The sequence below is a fragment of the Acanthochromis polyacanthus genome, chromosome 15 (assembly GCF_021347895.1).
Source record: "Acanthochromis polyacanthus isolate Apoly-LR-REF ecotype Palm Island chromosome 15, KAUST_Apoly_ChrSc, whole genome shotgun sequence".
Classification (NCBI taxonomy): Eukaryota; Metazoa; Chordata; class Actinopteri; family Pomacentridae; genus Acanthochromis; species Acanthochromis polyacanthus.
Window position 1 is genome coordinate 4,132,943 of NC_067127.1, and position 14,484 is coordinate 4,147,426.

At 42.5% G+C, this 14,484-nt stretch overlaps 1 protein-coding gene across 1 annotated transcript in view; it reads right to left on the reverse strand.

Annotated features, from left to right (window-relative positions):
- Nucleotides 1-14,484, reverse strand: part of camkmt (calmodulin-lysine N-methyltransferase) — a 151,699-nt gene that overhangs the window by 45,824 nt on the left and 91,391 nt on the right. Inside the window, exons 5-7 of the mRNA XM_051959539.1 lie at nt 6,727-6,787; nt 5,310-5,361; nt 466-529 (exon numbers count right to left, since the gene is read on the reverse strand). Of these exons, the coding sequence (XP_051815499.1) occupies nt 466-529; nt 5,310-5,361; nt 6,727-6,787 (177 nt within the window). The remainder of the gene's footprint in view (nt 1-465; nt 530-5,309; nt 5,362-6,726; nt 6,788-14,484) is intronic.

Sequence of the window (14,484 nt, forward strand, 5' to 3'; positions counted from 1 at the left end):
GAAGCAGCACTCAACTGTAACCCATGTAGTATTTCTAAAAATGAGTAAACATACATGTAACTGATTATGAACAGGTGATTAACATATAAATAAAGTATAACATGAGAGCTTACAGTGGAGTTTGTTTCACACTAGCATCATTTATGTAAACGTGGACACAACAATTAATGCGATTCTTTTCATATAAAAAAAGAACTTTCACGTAAATGCATATCTGAAAATTTCATACATTGGGTGATCCGTAGCTTATAAATGAATCGTATCACATCAGTGAATTCACATGTGATTTCTATCCAAGGGAGCGCACAACAATTTGTCTACTTGAAAGCCCAACAGAAAAAGACAAAAGTATTCGCAGAAACAAATCCATACGAAATGCAGACAAATAAACGTGAGCCACAGGAACGAGGCAGCGATGCAGAGATAGACGGGGGAAGAGAAGGAGAGAGGACGATGAAAGGATACTCTGAATGGACTTCTCATTCCCATCTGATAGCAGAACTTCCTTCACGTCAGCACAAATGGCAACCTGAGAGACAGGAAAGAGACATGAGAAATGAAACAACACAGAACAAAAGAACAAAACGCAAAAGCACTCTTAGATGAAGCAAACATCTGAACGCGCACACACACACTCACACACACTATAATGACATAACCATATCTACAAAGCTTCACTCTTGGCAGCCCGCCCCGCCCCGCCCTTTCTCACCATTGCTCCCTCTCCTCCCTGCCATTTCCCTCTCTATCTTCACCCCATTTTTATGTCTGCATTATTTTAATCATTCAATCAAATCAGTCAATACTTTTATCATTGTGGCTAGCGGTGGGGGCTGCTATCTTGCTATCACTCTGTTCAGTAATTGCATTGTGACAGGGGATGATGGCAAGCGCAGAGCCTTTTCATTTGACGCTGGGTGTTTATCAGGCCGAGCCATCACTCCGTTCGCCGCTGTCACTCTGCACTCGGCTCACCAGGCCTGCCTGATGCCCTTCATATAACTTTGCGGCGTAGACTGCGAGAGACGAAGGGAAAGAGAGAGGGAGGGAGACGGGAGAATGGAAAGAAAGCGTTTGCGCCGCTTGTCTCTGTGTGAAGGGAGATATAGATAGAGAGGTGTGTGCTTTACTATAACCTCATCTTTTCACAGTCTCTTTTCTTTGCAGATGCTGTGTTTTTTTTTATATCAGCAAGTGTGTGTCAGACTGTCAGTTTCTGTTAAGGGCCGTGCATGTGTGCTCATGCACATGGGTGAGTGTGAGTGCAAGCGGTTTTTGTGCCGCTGCGTCCGACTGAATCATCCTAAACGGCTCATTCAATGCAGTATTGGTTCAAATGGCATGTAGAAAATACATGATGTCGAAAAAGTAGTGCAAGAAATTTCCTGAAACAAACATATGGCGTCACCTGCACGGACAGACACACACATGTTCAGAGCCTGAAGGGTGTGTGTGAAGGGGTCACTGAGTGCTGTGTGTCCCACCATCTGCTTAAATGGAGGATGGGACCTCCAGGCTCAACCGGAGCAGCCAGCCGAAAGATTAAGAGCTCAACCTGGCAATCCATGAGCAACGTCCTGTCACCTGCCGCCACCACCAGCTCATAAAACAGTCATTCTTTCATTCTGTATGTCGCTGTGGAGGAAGCATTTCACTATAGAATCTCATCCTAGATGTCTCAAACATTTCAGCAGTAAAACCGGAAGAAATTCTCTTGACAGTGTGTTTTAAAATGGTAAATGGTTTAGCACTTACATAGCACTTTTCTATCTTAGTGCTACTCAAAGCGCTTTACAGTGTGTTTCTCATCCACCCATTCACACACAAGTGGCAAAAGAGCCGCCATGCCTGACGTTGGGATCAACTTCGGATTCAGCGTCTTGTCCAAGGACACTGACATGTGGATTGAACCGCGAACCTTGCGATTGTGAACAACAGTCGCCCAGAAAGAGCTAAAGTAATTAAATCAGTGTAAGCTGTCCCTTTAATGCATGAAGATAAAATAAGATTTCTTTAAGTATCTCAACAAATCTTCTGTAACATTAAACATGCAATATTACTGATCATTTTTGGCCATAAATGTAACAAACTAAAATTGTCTCTTGTTGAGACATTTGAATCCAAATCAAAAACCTTCAGTTGGCACGAGATGAAAAGTGAGAGGAACACCAAAGTTGTTTAAATGTACACTGCAACAACAAAACCTCTGACAAGTCAAGTGGTTAACGTCCATCATCTCACTACAATACGACGTTCTCCTGGGAAACCTTGACTCCTGACATTCATGTGGATGCTACTTTGACACCCACTGAGCTATTGTTTCAGAGCAAACAACCATTCTTTACATGCAACTCCAAGTGCCGCACACAGAAAAAGGCTAAAAAGAGCAGACATTTAATTTAAAATACAAAACAACAAGAATGATAATAAAGTAAGGAATAAGAAATGATAGTGACACTGTGACAAAATAAGAAAGTGCACAAGTTTTATGCTTAAAACTAAAACTAAAAGCAGGCTGACAAAGAGTCTTAGACTGGACCGTGTTAGACAGGTAGACAGAGGCAAGGCCATTTAGAGGTTTTTAGACCAATAAAATCAATTCAAAAGCTATCAGCCGTTTTAAAACAAGTGCAACATGTTTTAAAACGGACATTAGCTGTCCTGCTCTGCACATGGACAGCTAAATTTCATATAATTGATCTATGAATCTATTGAAGGTTTTTTTTGTAGAACAGAGAAAAGAACAGTGCAGTAGTCAAGCCAACAGGTGATAACAGCGTGCATGGTCAAACACAGCAAAAGCTGCTCAGGAAAAAGAAAAAGAGCCAGCCTATAAACGCTCAAGATCCAAATCCAATCAAGAATACGTGGGATGCACCAGAACCAGTTTGTTCCACAAAGACTCATCGTGCAACTCTTAGGACCCAAGTAATTGAAACCAACATGCCATTGCAAGACACTACCGGAAGTCCACTGGTCAGAACAGTTTTATTGGTACACTAGGGTCCTACACAACATTAGGAAGGTCGTTTTATTGCCATGGTTGATCGGTGTATAGTCGTTGATTTGAAATCCTACGAAAGGACACATTAAATCTAGTATATGTGGATTATATCAGTGCGTTAAAATTTGACAGACATATGGCTAAAAAAGGAACAAACATTTGACACAAATCCTAGCAATTTTTTGTTAAAGGTTCCTGCCACTGTAGCTCTAACTGCTCACTGTGTTCATGAATGTGCCAACTAAAACTTTAAAATTACATGCTGTATTTACAAAACACAAATAAATGGCATCCAGCTCCCTCTTTCACCTCACGCAGTATTTCATGTTTCTCTTTCTCCGGCGAGTCGAGAGGTCTGGTCAAAGTCATCGCCATGCAATTTAAAAATGAAATCCAATGTCATCTTGAATTAAAGAGTGCAGTTTAACAGGGCACTGATGGGGTATGTGTAAGAAAAATTATGTGACAAAATTAGGGTGTGAAAATTTACATACATTAGAATTTAAAATAAAGCATTAAGGAGGGAGGGGAAAGTAATGCAGCATGAAAAAGAAGTACGAAATGCAACAGCTGAAGCAACATTTAATGAAGGGCTCACGTGGACGGCAGAGAAAATGTGGCGGATGTGGTGTCAGTGACGGATGAAGGAGGGAGGAGGAGGAGAAGGAGAGGTGTGAAGGAAGGATTCCATCTCGAGCCACCAATGTCAAAACATGGTGTATTGACTGCCAGGAGATAAAACGCACACACACACCCAGAATGGCATCAAACAGATCGATGGGACACTGACGCCTGCTATGTGGAGGGACCCTTAAGACCCTGGCTAATAAACCCTATGGCTGACAGACTGCAGTATATCTGGGTTTATAGGTGTGTGTGAGAGAGAGAAACATGCCAGTTCTGAGCAGACTTCTGGTTTAAAAAGCTTGATATCACTACCTGTGTCATAGGATGATTGTATGAAGATCTTCATCTCTTTCTGAAAATCAGAATTGCCTGTATGCGGTTCAAACAATATATAAATCATCATCAAATGTCACGCTTTCAGTACTTCTGTGAATACATTCTGTGCCAAAGATTATAGCTGCTGTAACAATTTCATGCAAAGTATTAGTAAAGTATCTGTCTGTCTATCTGTATTATGATTTTTCTATTATACCAGCTCCATACGGTGTGGCACAGTGTAGCCGTGGTTAGCTGTCACCTCACAAAAAGAAGGTTCTTGGATTGAACCTGCGGGGCGGAACCTTTCTGTGTGGGGTTTGCATGTTCCTCCTGACCCTATATGAGTGTTGGATGCTCCAGCAAAGACATAAACGGTAGGCTAACTAGTGTTTCTAAATTGGCTGTAGGTGAGGTAGGTAGTTAGGTGTTAGCCCTGTGTTGAACTTGTGGTTTGTCCAGTGTGTAATCCACCTTTAGCCCAATGACTGAGGGATGGATGGATGGATGGATGGATGGATGGATGGATGGATGGATGGTGTAATGTCAGGGTGATTCCTAATGTAAATTCCTTCTATAGTCGGATATTGAGTAAAATATTGCACCAACATAACATTCTTAACAGTCAGTTCTCCTAAATTATTATTTTTTTCTTAAGCTGCAATAGACTGAAATCTCTTCCTGTAACTCTTCACTCTTCCACTGGACAAGCAAAATGATCAGCCTCGAACTCAGGTGTGATTTGGGGCTTCAGTCAGTCCAACTCACACCCCGTTCTCACCGTGGGCTCTGATTGGAGAAAAGCCCTGTGATTGCCTGAAATCTCCCGTCAGAATTTCTGAAACCAGAAAACTGACCCCAGAGCAGGAAATGAAGTGAACTTAAATCTTGAGATGCTCTGGGATTTTTGAACGACATACCCCAGCTTTGAGCAACGCTGCAAAGAATGATTTTCACCAAGAACCTAGAACGCTTAAGGTGAAGAAATCTAATCTTTGGAATTATTTAGCCACTTAGGAACTCACCAGAGGCATAAAATGTTCTGTGAACAGTGAAAAACAAGTTAATTATGCCATGCAAGTAAAGAGTTTGCCTGCATATACTTGTGAAGGTATGCAAATGTACACACATAGAGGCGCACAACAAGTGAATGATAGCGTCTGAATAGGTATGGATACTGGATGGCCATGCTGGGTGTGCGTCGATTGATGAGGGTTAGTTTTATTAGAGAAGCCAGCCTGTGTGTGTGTGTCTGTATGTGTGTGTGTGTGTGTGTGTGTGTGTGTGTGTGTGTGTGTGTGTGTGTGTGTGTGTGTGTGTGTGTGTGTGTGTGTGTGTGTGTGTGTGTGTCCGTGTCACTTACCATGAGTCCACTAAGACAAGTCATACCTCCTCCTAACTCGCACACTGCACCCCTGAGAGTCAGAGAGGGAGACAGAGGTAAGTGGGAGTGAGATTCACTTTGCTGAGCCAAACCTAGCAGTTTAGTACTAACACACACACACACACACACACACACACATGGCCACATACTGTACAGTAGATGTGCACAGATGTAGAAACGCACTCACACACACACCCGCATACTATCATACAAACACATGCACACGCACAGTAAACACAGCAGGGTAAGAAATATCAATTCAACCCTCAACCTGAAAGCTGAATACTGAACATTGAGAAGCACAAGCTCAATCAGCGGGAAATCTGAGGAACACACACACACACAACACACACGCAGAGTCCTGTAGCTTGCATGCTCATTCAACCCCTCTCTCCATCCTCTTCCTCCTTTCATCTTCCCTTCCCCTCCATCTCCAGCCCTGTCCTCTTTCATCCCTCCCTGCCTCCCTCCTTCCCTCGCTGACCTTCACTACGCCGCTCTGATCAATACCCCTCTCTTCCTCGCCTCCCGCCTCTTGAATGTTAAAACAGGAAATCAAAGGGTGACGTTCCACCTTGAGTGGAAATCAAAAGTGCCTGGGTGCTTTTCAGCCCTGTGCCACGGGGCAGGCCACAACGCTCAGCAGACAAGAGCAGGGGAAAGAGCAGCAGAGAACAACACAGCGTGGCATGGAAAGGTACAGGCTGACACGAGTGCCGAGCATTTACCGCAGGGCCCAGGCACATTGAAATTAGAGGGGAATTTCACTGAAGTGGTGGCAGGTTTTTTTTTTATGAACTTGAAATACTGTATTCTCAAAATGTAAATTTAAAAATGTAAATTAAGCATTAACGTAGAAAAAGTGATATATTCCGGCGTGATTGTTCCCAAGGATGCTGCTACTTTACCTTCCTCCACCTCCTTTCTGGTAATTTGTGTTTTCAATTTTCTCCTTAATTTTACTGCAGGGGAAATATTTTCTAAGTGAGTTTTTCTCTACCGTGGTCTCACGATCCGTCGGCGCAACAAACATAATGCTTTCAATAAGTTTGCTGGGGAAGAATGACGGCCTTCTTTCTGTTTTGTATCATAAAGCAGTTTCATGTCGGTTGAGAGTAGGGCCATTACATGCTGCCAAACATCTCTCTGAACGTCTCGTTTGTTCACACAATAAAGGAAACGCTTCGATGTTTAAGCCGTAAATGTTATACCGATGTCAAACTGTTGCGGAAAACGGAAAGCTGTCGGTTCTATATGGGAAATCTGAATCAGATTACAGTGGAATTGCTGAACAGAAGGAAGCTCAAATACAACATTTAGATCTTGACGTGTCGTTAATCACAGCTGTTAGGGCTTGTTTTTTGACTGAGCGGGTTTAATGAGAGGAATAACTCACTTGAACATGTGACGTTTCCGCAGACAGTAATGCGCCATCACCTCTTCTGACGGCCACACACCTAAAAGTCAGAGACACACCAGGAGAAAGAGAGTCAGTCCCTCTGAATGCTTGAGTGATGTGACGTTACAGCGACAGATCTTCATGCACAAACATATATCTTGCATCTCCAGTGTCACAAAGTGCTTTGATCCCGGTGTCTGCACCTCAAAAGACATTAATATTGATATAAACCCCCAAAATTAAAAAAAACAACAACACACAAACCAAAACAATGAGTGTTCAGTGAAACATAATTGGATGCATTGTGTTTTCCAGTCTGTGTTCATTTGCTTCTCTTGTGGTTTCCACCTTGCCTGTGATCCAAGGCTTCTCCGTCTCTGCTTGTCTGTCCGTCCGTCTGTCTATCCTAAATCCTTGCAACACACTCTCTCATTGGGCACTGTGTATGCAAGTGTGTGTGAGCGAGTGTGTGTGTGACAGGGGGTCCAGTGAGTGATAATCACAGCGTGCAGGCCTGTCTGGCTTATCACCTACTGTCAGCCCTTCTCCTTCTGCCGTGCATGTTGTAACACACACTAAAAAACACGCACACTTGCATGCTCTGTACTATTTCAGCACTCTCCTTCTCACAGACACACACACACACATCTTGGCAGTAGAAGAAGTAAACATTCATTTGAATAAAACTTCAGTTTTTTTTGTTTTTTTTTGCTTCTGGCTTTGAACAAGAAGGTTGGCGCTTGTCTGTGTGTGTGTGTGTGTGTGTGTGTGTGTGTGTGTGTGTGTGTGTGTGTGTGCATCTGTGTGTGTTTATATGAAGGAGTTGTTGGGAGGAAAAAAAAGAAAAAGAATGAGGGGATATAGAATGAGTTGGAGAAAGCAAGCAAGCGAGGGAGACAGAGATGGAAAATGAGCGAGGTAACGAGAGAAAACCGGAGAGGGAGGGTGAGAGGAGGAGAGAGAAAAGGTGGTAGTCGATATAATAAGCGGCTTACAGGCGGTCTCTCTTCACCTCATGGGGCAGACATCACTGCTCTCTCCCTCTCCCTCTCCGGGTCGACCTCTCTCGCTCACTCTCTCTCCAACTCGCTCTCTTTCCCCTCTCGCTCCGGTCCGCCAAGATTAGCTCAAGCAAGCAGGATTTAATAATGCCTATTGATAAAATGTCCAAATATTCCTTTTCCCCATTAGAAAAAACACGCTTTCTACATCTCGGCCTGACAGCACACACACACATACAAACACAATGACAGCCGGAGTAGCTGCACTGTGTGTGGAGAGGAGTGTCAAGACATGTAAGGCTGAAATACGGTGACATTTTAAATTTCATCCCCTTCAGCCGGCAGCTTGTCACACAGCACAGAAAACTTTATATTGTCAAGTGGCACACTGGTCTGTCTGCCAAACTGCAGAGAGAAACTGGAATTGTGTTATTAGTGATGCATAGAAATCTTATATTTTATGTGACCTTTTCTAGATTTAAATGTTAACATTGGTGGATATTTGATTCTTTCTGTTATCAAATAACATCAAAAGTTCAAATCCAGCAAAAAAATATTAGTCTTTTCTCAATATTTTCTGGTTTTCCTACCTTTTTCCTGCTGCTGCTGAAGAAAAAAATGAGTCACGGGTTAGATATTTTTAAGGAAAGTAATCTCTTAAATCATCTGAGAGCTGCAGTTTTTTACGAGTGTCGCTAAAACAGAAGTAAGCAGTGCATTTTTAGGGAGACAATTTTCAAATAGTAAACATTTTGTGAGTATTTATAGGAGCAGAACGGTGTAAGAGGCTTTGATAATAAAGAAAAGCATTATCAAGTGCAATTGTGCGCTCCATTGTGACTTGATCTTTGCAAGAAATTTAGTGGCAACAACCAGAACACTGAAGAACACCAGCCTGAATCTTTAAACGATGAAAAGAGGCACTGTGCGTTGTGTGTTGCGTGTCTGTAGCTGCATCTCTGCCCCCTCCCCCTTCTGATTGTGTGTTCACATGAAACATAAATGCATCAGAACACGAACCTTTGCCCTGTGAAATGACAGTTCACTCCCTCCCCGTTTTGTCAACAGATGACACTTGACATACGGGGTCACCCAGAACATCTTGGGCAGATGAACAGCAGAGGGTGGTAATGTAACATTAAACTGGGTGTGATCCACCATTCGAAAGCAGAAAGGAAAAAAAACCTCTCCAACTCTCATCCGCTGCTTTCCTTGATGGTTTTTGTTGACTTCTGATAATGTGCACGAGTCATGAGTGTTATTTCATCTCCCGCCGTTGTCCTAAACTGGAACTGAATGGGAAAATTCGGGGGGAATATCAAAACAAAGCCTTACAGTGCCATTCTCTCAGGAGTTTACATGTCCCTCACTGGATTTCTACATCGTGTTAAACAAAGATGCAGCAGGGCCTTCTGTGATTACGCTATAAAGAACATTATTACCACTTAACACTGCAGCCAAGAGTTCAGTTCAGTCGCAGTCATGTGAAGTGTTTTCATACCTTCGACTAAGGGCCTGTTTCTGTCCTTTAACTGGTGCACACACACTCCCAATTAACTTTTTTTTTTACACACAAAGCTGTGTGCAAAAAGAGTGTGTGAACACTTGTATGTGTGTGTGTGTGAGTGAGAGAGAGAGAGAGAGAGAGAGCAAGACAGCACTAAGTAATAAAGCTTTGTAAAGCATATGTGAATCTGATGGTTAATCCCCAACTCCAATAACATTAATAGCCCAGGGTGATAAGAACTGTGTGTGTGTGTGTGTGTGTGTGTGTGTGTGTGTGTGTGTGTGTGTGTGTGTGTGTGTGTGTGTGTGTGTGCTTGCATGTGTGATAAGTATGTGGCGCCTGTTTCTGTGTGTGTTTCTGTGTTCTGTGTGTGTGTGTGTGTGTGTGTGTGTGTGTGTGTGTGTGTGTGTGTGTGTGTGTGTGTGTGTGTGTGTGTGTGTGTGTGTGTGTGTGTGTGTGTGGCTCCCAGGTCGAGGTGCACTGTAGGAAATGAAAGGATCAGGAGTGGAGAGCAGATTACTCTTCCTGAGGATAATGAAATTATTTCTCACCTTCAATTACTAGATGAGAGAAGGAAGCACTGTGTGCGCGTGCATACGTGTGTGTGCATGAGTTTAATACAGTTATCGGTTCCAGGAACTAAACATCGTCAATAGTGTCAAACTGAAAACCATATGTGAGGTTATGGGATTGTTCACCAGAGACACTCAACACTGAATTGCATCCGTGAGTTAAAGAATAACTTAAAGTATTTCTGCTCTAAAACTCGTGTTTTCGAAAATGTAAATGTGCACTATGCATGGTGGCTTTATATGACGTTTTATATGTGCGGAGGTTCACCTGTTTTACACCTGTAAACCCTTCTAGTGGCTTGATGATGCTTCTGTGTCACAAAGCTGCACACTTTCTCAAAATAAAATGCATCTACATTTACATTCACACTGTTATTTGGAATGACTGTGTGATCAATCAATTAATGTCTGGATATAATAATAGTAGAGTCTAACAAAAATAAATCAATCTACTAATACAATAGAGCCAAGATCTCAGTAGAGGTATCCCTGAGAAAATGAATTGTGATTATCTTTTATGCAGTTTCTGCATGTTTAAAGATGTATTTTTTAAAAGGTACTTCATTTTGAATTCAATCCGCTCAACTTTCAAAGTGAGGATGTTACTGTTTTCAGCCTAAAGATGCCTTCTTCCCACGGTATGGCATAAAACCTGATATGAATGAAACAAAATAGTTGAATACAAGATGTCAGTATAGCAAGTAGATTGACTATAATTGTGTTTTCTGACCTTCAACATAGACGGTGTTAACAGTACTGGAGGTGAGAGGTCTCTTAAACACATCAGAAGACTTGGTTGCAGCCACCTACTCAATCTGCTGTATAATGCCACTGTCCTAAACCCACATCCTTCTGCAGCCTGCTGACCTGATTCTGACCCTGGGAACTTATGGCAGCGCTAATCTGGCTTCAGTAGCTGTCAGTAATCACATGCACAGGGATGGAATTATCCATCTATCCCTCCGGTTTCTTACTGCTGCTTAACCAGGTTTTGGCAGCGGTGGCGGCAGGCTAAGAAAAGTAACCTGGTACAGATTCCCCTCGCTCATGTCATCCAGGACCGGATGAGGGATTCTAAAGTCTTCCAAAGCCAGAGATCCAACAGCAGGGATGGAATTGATGAAGGAGTTCCAGGTGCTATTACAGTATCTCACGAGCTAAGCCAAGCTAGCCTGACGGTACTTGAGATGAGGCTGTTACTCTGCTCTTAGTACAAAGAATTAATTAAACAGAGCCCGAACACTTTCATTTAAAAGATAACAGGATCTGCTTAAGTTAGCATGTGCTGAAAGCAATATTGATTGCTGCTTCTCAGACTGTTTAAATGTCTATAAAGTTCAAGCACCCTTCATGTACTCCAAATGTTAATAGACAAGTGGCTCCTGCAAGTCTGACATATCCCAAATTATCTCTGACAAGTCTGACTGTACCACCAAAAAGCTCACATATAAGACCAGTCGATGATTATTGTGTTTGCTTTACAATTTGAAAATATGCCCGACTGATGATTGTGGTGTATTTTCATTAATAGTGGACAGCTCCGAGATATGAAGCATTGGTCAACAGTTTTCCTTAACAAGCAGAAATTTAGCTCCGTTTCTTTGAACTCCAAGAAGTGACATGTTTTCACATTTCTTTTGTTGGCCTCTGTCAGGTCTCCTGCTGAGGACAGGATGCTGCCGTATAGAGCAACTGAGACGATAGGATGAGTAAAAGAGATGAAGCAGGAGCAGGAGGACGAGCATGAAGAGGAGGAGAGGGAAAGTTTTAAAGGACTGTTAAGAGCAGTGAGAAGGAATGTCAAAGGAGATTGGCAGAGGGAGGAACAAGAAGAAAGTCAGGTGGAGGTTGAAATAAAAACAGGGCATATAGCATTAGAAAGGAGGCAGAGGTGAAGAAGCAAAAGATGAGGAGCTACGATGAGGCGGGAAGAGGAGTGACAAAGAGGAGGAACAGGAATGGGAGGTATGGGAGGAGGGAGATGGAATGGATGGCGAAAAAGGAAGGAAGAGGTGTCAAGATGGGGTTAAGTGGGCCGTGATGCTGCCTAGTGCACACAGCAACACACACACACACACCTCTATCACTACTACATACTGATACACACCAACACACACACACACAGAGTTTCTTTCTCTCCCCTGAGGCCCAGCGTGTCTTCAGGCTCTGTGGCTCTCTGGTGGTGATCCGTCTCCACATTAAGCGAGGCCTCAGATAATTCCTAAGCCTCCTCCATGGCCGATCCAATAAGGGATAAGGCTCTCGGCTGGCCATGATCAACTGACAATCTGTCCTCTCACACGGCTACTTTAGTGGAGGCCGGGATTACCCCAGGCAGCCTAAACAGGGTGCACACAGTTCATAAGAGCACATAGCTGCATGTGTGCGTGTTTGTGTGAGAGAAAGAGGAAGATTGTGTACCTGGGTAAAGGTGTGGGCAGTATGGGTATGTGTGTGTACATGACACCACAGTGAGACACTAGAGAGCTGATTGTTGCATCTAGTTAGTATAACAAGTAGTATTTCAGGTGGTATAAAGTGACCATAAACAGTACACATGTCCTGGTACATTGTTCATCTGTATTTGCAGTTTGTCGTATTTGCACTAGTATGTTACAAAGTGTTTTCTTTCATTTATCTTCTTTTCATTCAATTTTTTATTCTTATTACATTACTTGTTTTACATTTGTATAAATATGTATCCCAGTTTGTTTATTTTTTTCTCCAATTTTTTGCTTTCTACTCAATTTTCTACATCATTATTGCACTGCCTGCTTTGCGTGTTTTATAATTGCCCCTTTGGGACAAATAAAGTTTTCTGAATCTAAATAAACACTGACAAAACAAAACGCCAAAAAACTCTAAACTTTGCATTTTAATACTTAGTTAAATACTTTGTTTTCCAAATTACCATGTCTTTAGGGAGAAACTTCTTCATTTTTTTATTATATCATTAATCAAAACAGCATCAATCCACAAGAAGACATGTATTTGGGAAGTGAATGGAAACATCAAAACTACAGCCACTGCTGCATAGCTCTTTATAAAGTCTGCTTAGGTTGTAGCAGCTCAGTTTTTTTCTTGTAAATCCAATTTATAATACAACAAAATTGCTTTACTGCTCTAAACAAGAAGTAAAGTTCTCTCTGCACACAAGTATGTGTTTGTGAGGATATATTGTGTTTATGCATTATGTAGACGTTCACTCCTGATAGGCAATATGTCAATCAAATTCAACAATATTTTTAAGATTAAAAGTGGATTTTGCTGAAGAGTAATGAATAAATTTTCCCCCCCTCTGAAGAGTGCAGAGAATCTTGACAATGACATCTGTACAACTCCAAGATCGCTATCAAACAATCAGCACAAAACGAATTTCCTAGCAACAAAAACAGAGTTGTAATCAGCAACAAGAATTTGAATGCCACTAAGGCATAACACCGAGTGTTACAGAGGTTCTTCACACTTACAGGAGTCATCAGGTAATCTCTAAAGAGGGTGCCGACTGCAGTCAAGTGTTTGGAAGCAAAAAAAGCTGCAAGTCAACAGGGATAAAGACCAAAAAGAATAAATCTTATTTTATTTTGTAGCATTTCAAAAATCAGAAAAGCAAAAATGATTCATGGCTGTTAAGGACCTTCGCCCCCTGATAAATCAGATTAAACAAGGCTTTATAAACGCCAGAACTATTAATAGCCGTATGTTAATATTAATAACATCTACGAAATGATCATTCTGCCTGGCCGGTATGGTAAACACACACGCTGCGAATAGGCAGTTTAGATAGCCTATTCGCCTTTCACCAGAAGAGCCAGGTAGTGTGTGATAAGCATCGACATTCTAGCCAACAGAGTCCGCCTTGGAGACACTCCTGATCCCTTTTTCCATTGGAATAGGCTCATTTTAGCGCGCACTCGCAAACACACACACTCCCCCGCATGCACACAAACATGCACTCGCACACACGCTTGGAGGACTGTGCAGGGCTTCGATAAGCGTGGCCCTTCTCTCTCTCCCTCTCTCTGAGTAAACATCGTTTTGGATTAGGCAGAGTATAATGAGAGCAGGGGGCTATCTGCCCACCACGCCTGCATTGTGGCCCCCCGCTCCTCTCTGAGGGGGCCGGGACCAATCTTTACTCTGCTATTTATCCCCCTCCTCTGATAGCTTACTTATCTGCTACAAAATGCCAGGGCTGACTGCCTGTCTAACTGCCCCTATAACTGTCTGCTTGGTTCTCCGCCTGCCTGTCTGTCTGTCATCTCGTCTGAAAGCGCGAATTAAGACAAATGCACATCTACATCTCATTTCATCCCCCCTCCACCTGTCTGTCAGCATGTCCGTCTACATGACAGACTCTCTTCCTGAGTCTCATCTGGTGGCGGTTGCTGTTACAGAGGACGGTACTGCAGTAGGATATCATAGAGTAGAGGGTTGGTATACACCTGGGCTGTGTTCCAGTATCCATACTACCACACTATATGGTACGCCAGAAAAAGATTTTGTAGAACCCAATACAGAGCATGCCAAAAATACCCAGATTTACTACTACATCTGTTCGGATTTTGAAGCATGCTTTTCCGGCCATTCAATCCTCAGCACGCCAACGGTACGTCAGATATGTTGCAGTGTCATGCAAGAGCATAAACAAGCTTGAGTCACCGACAACAAACAA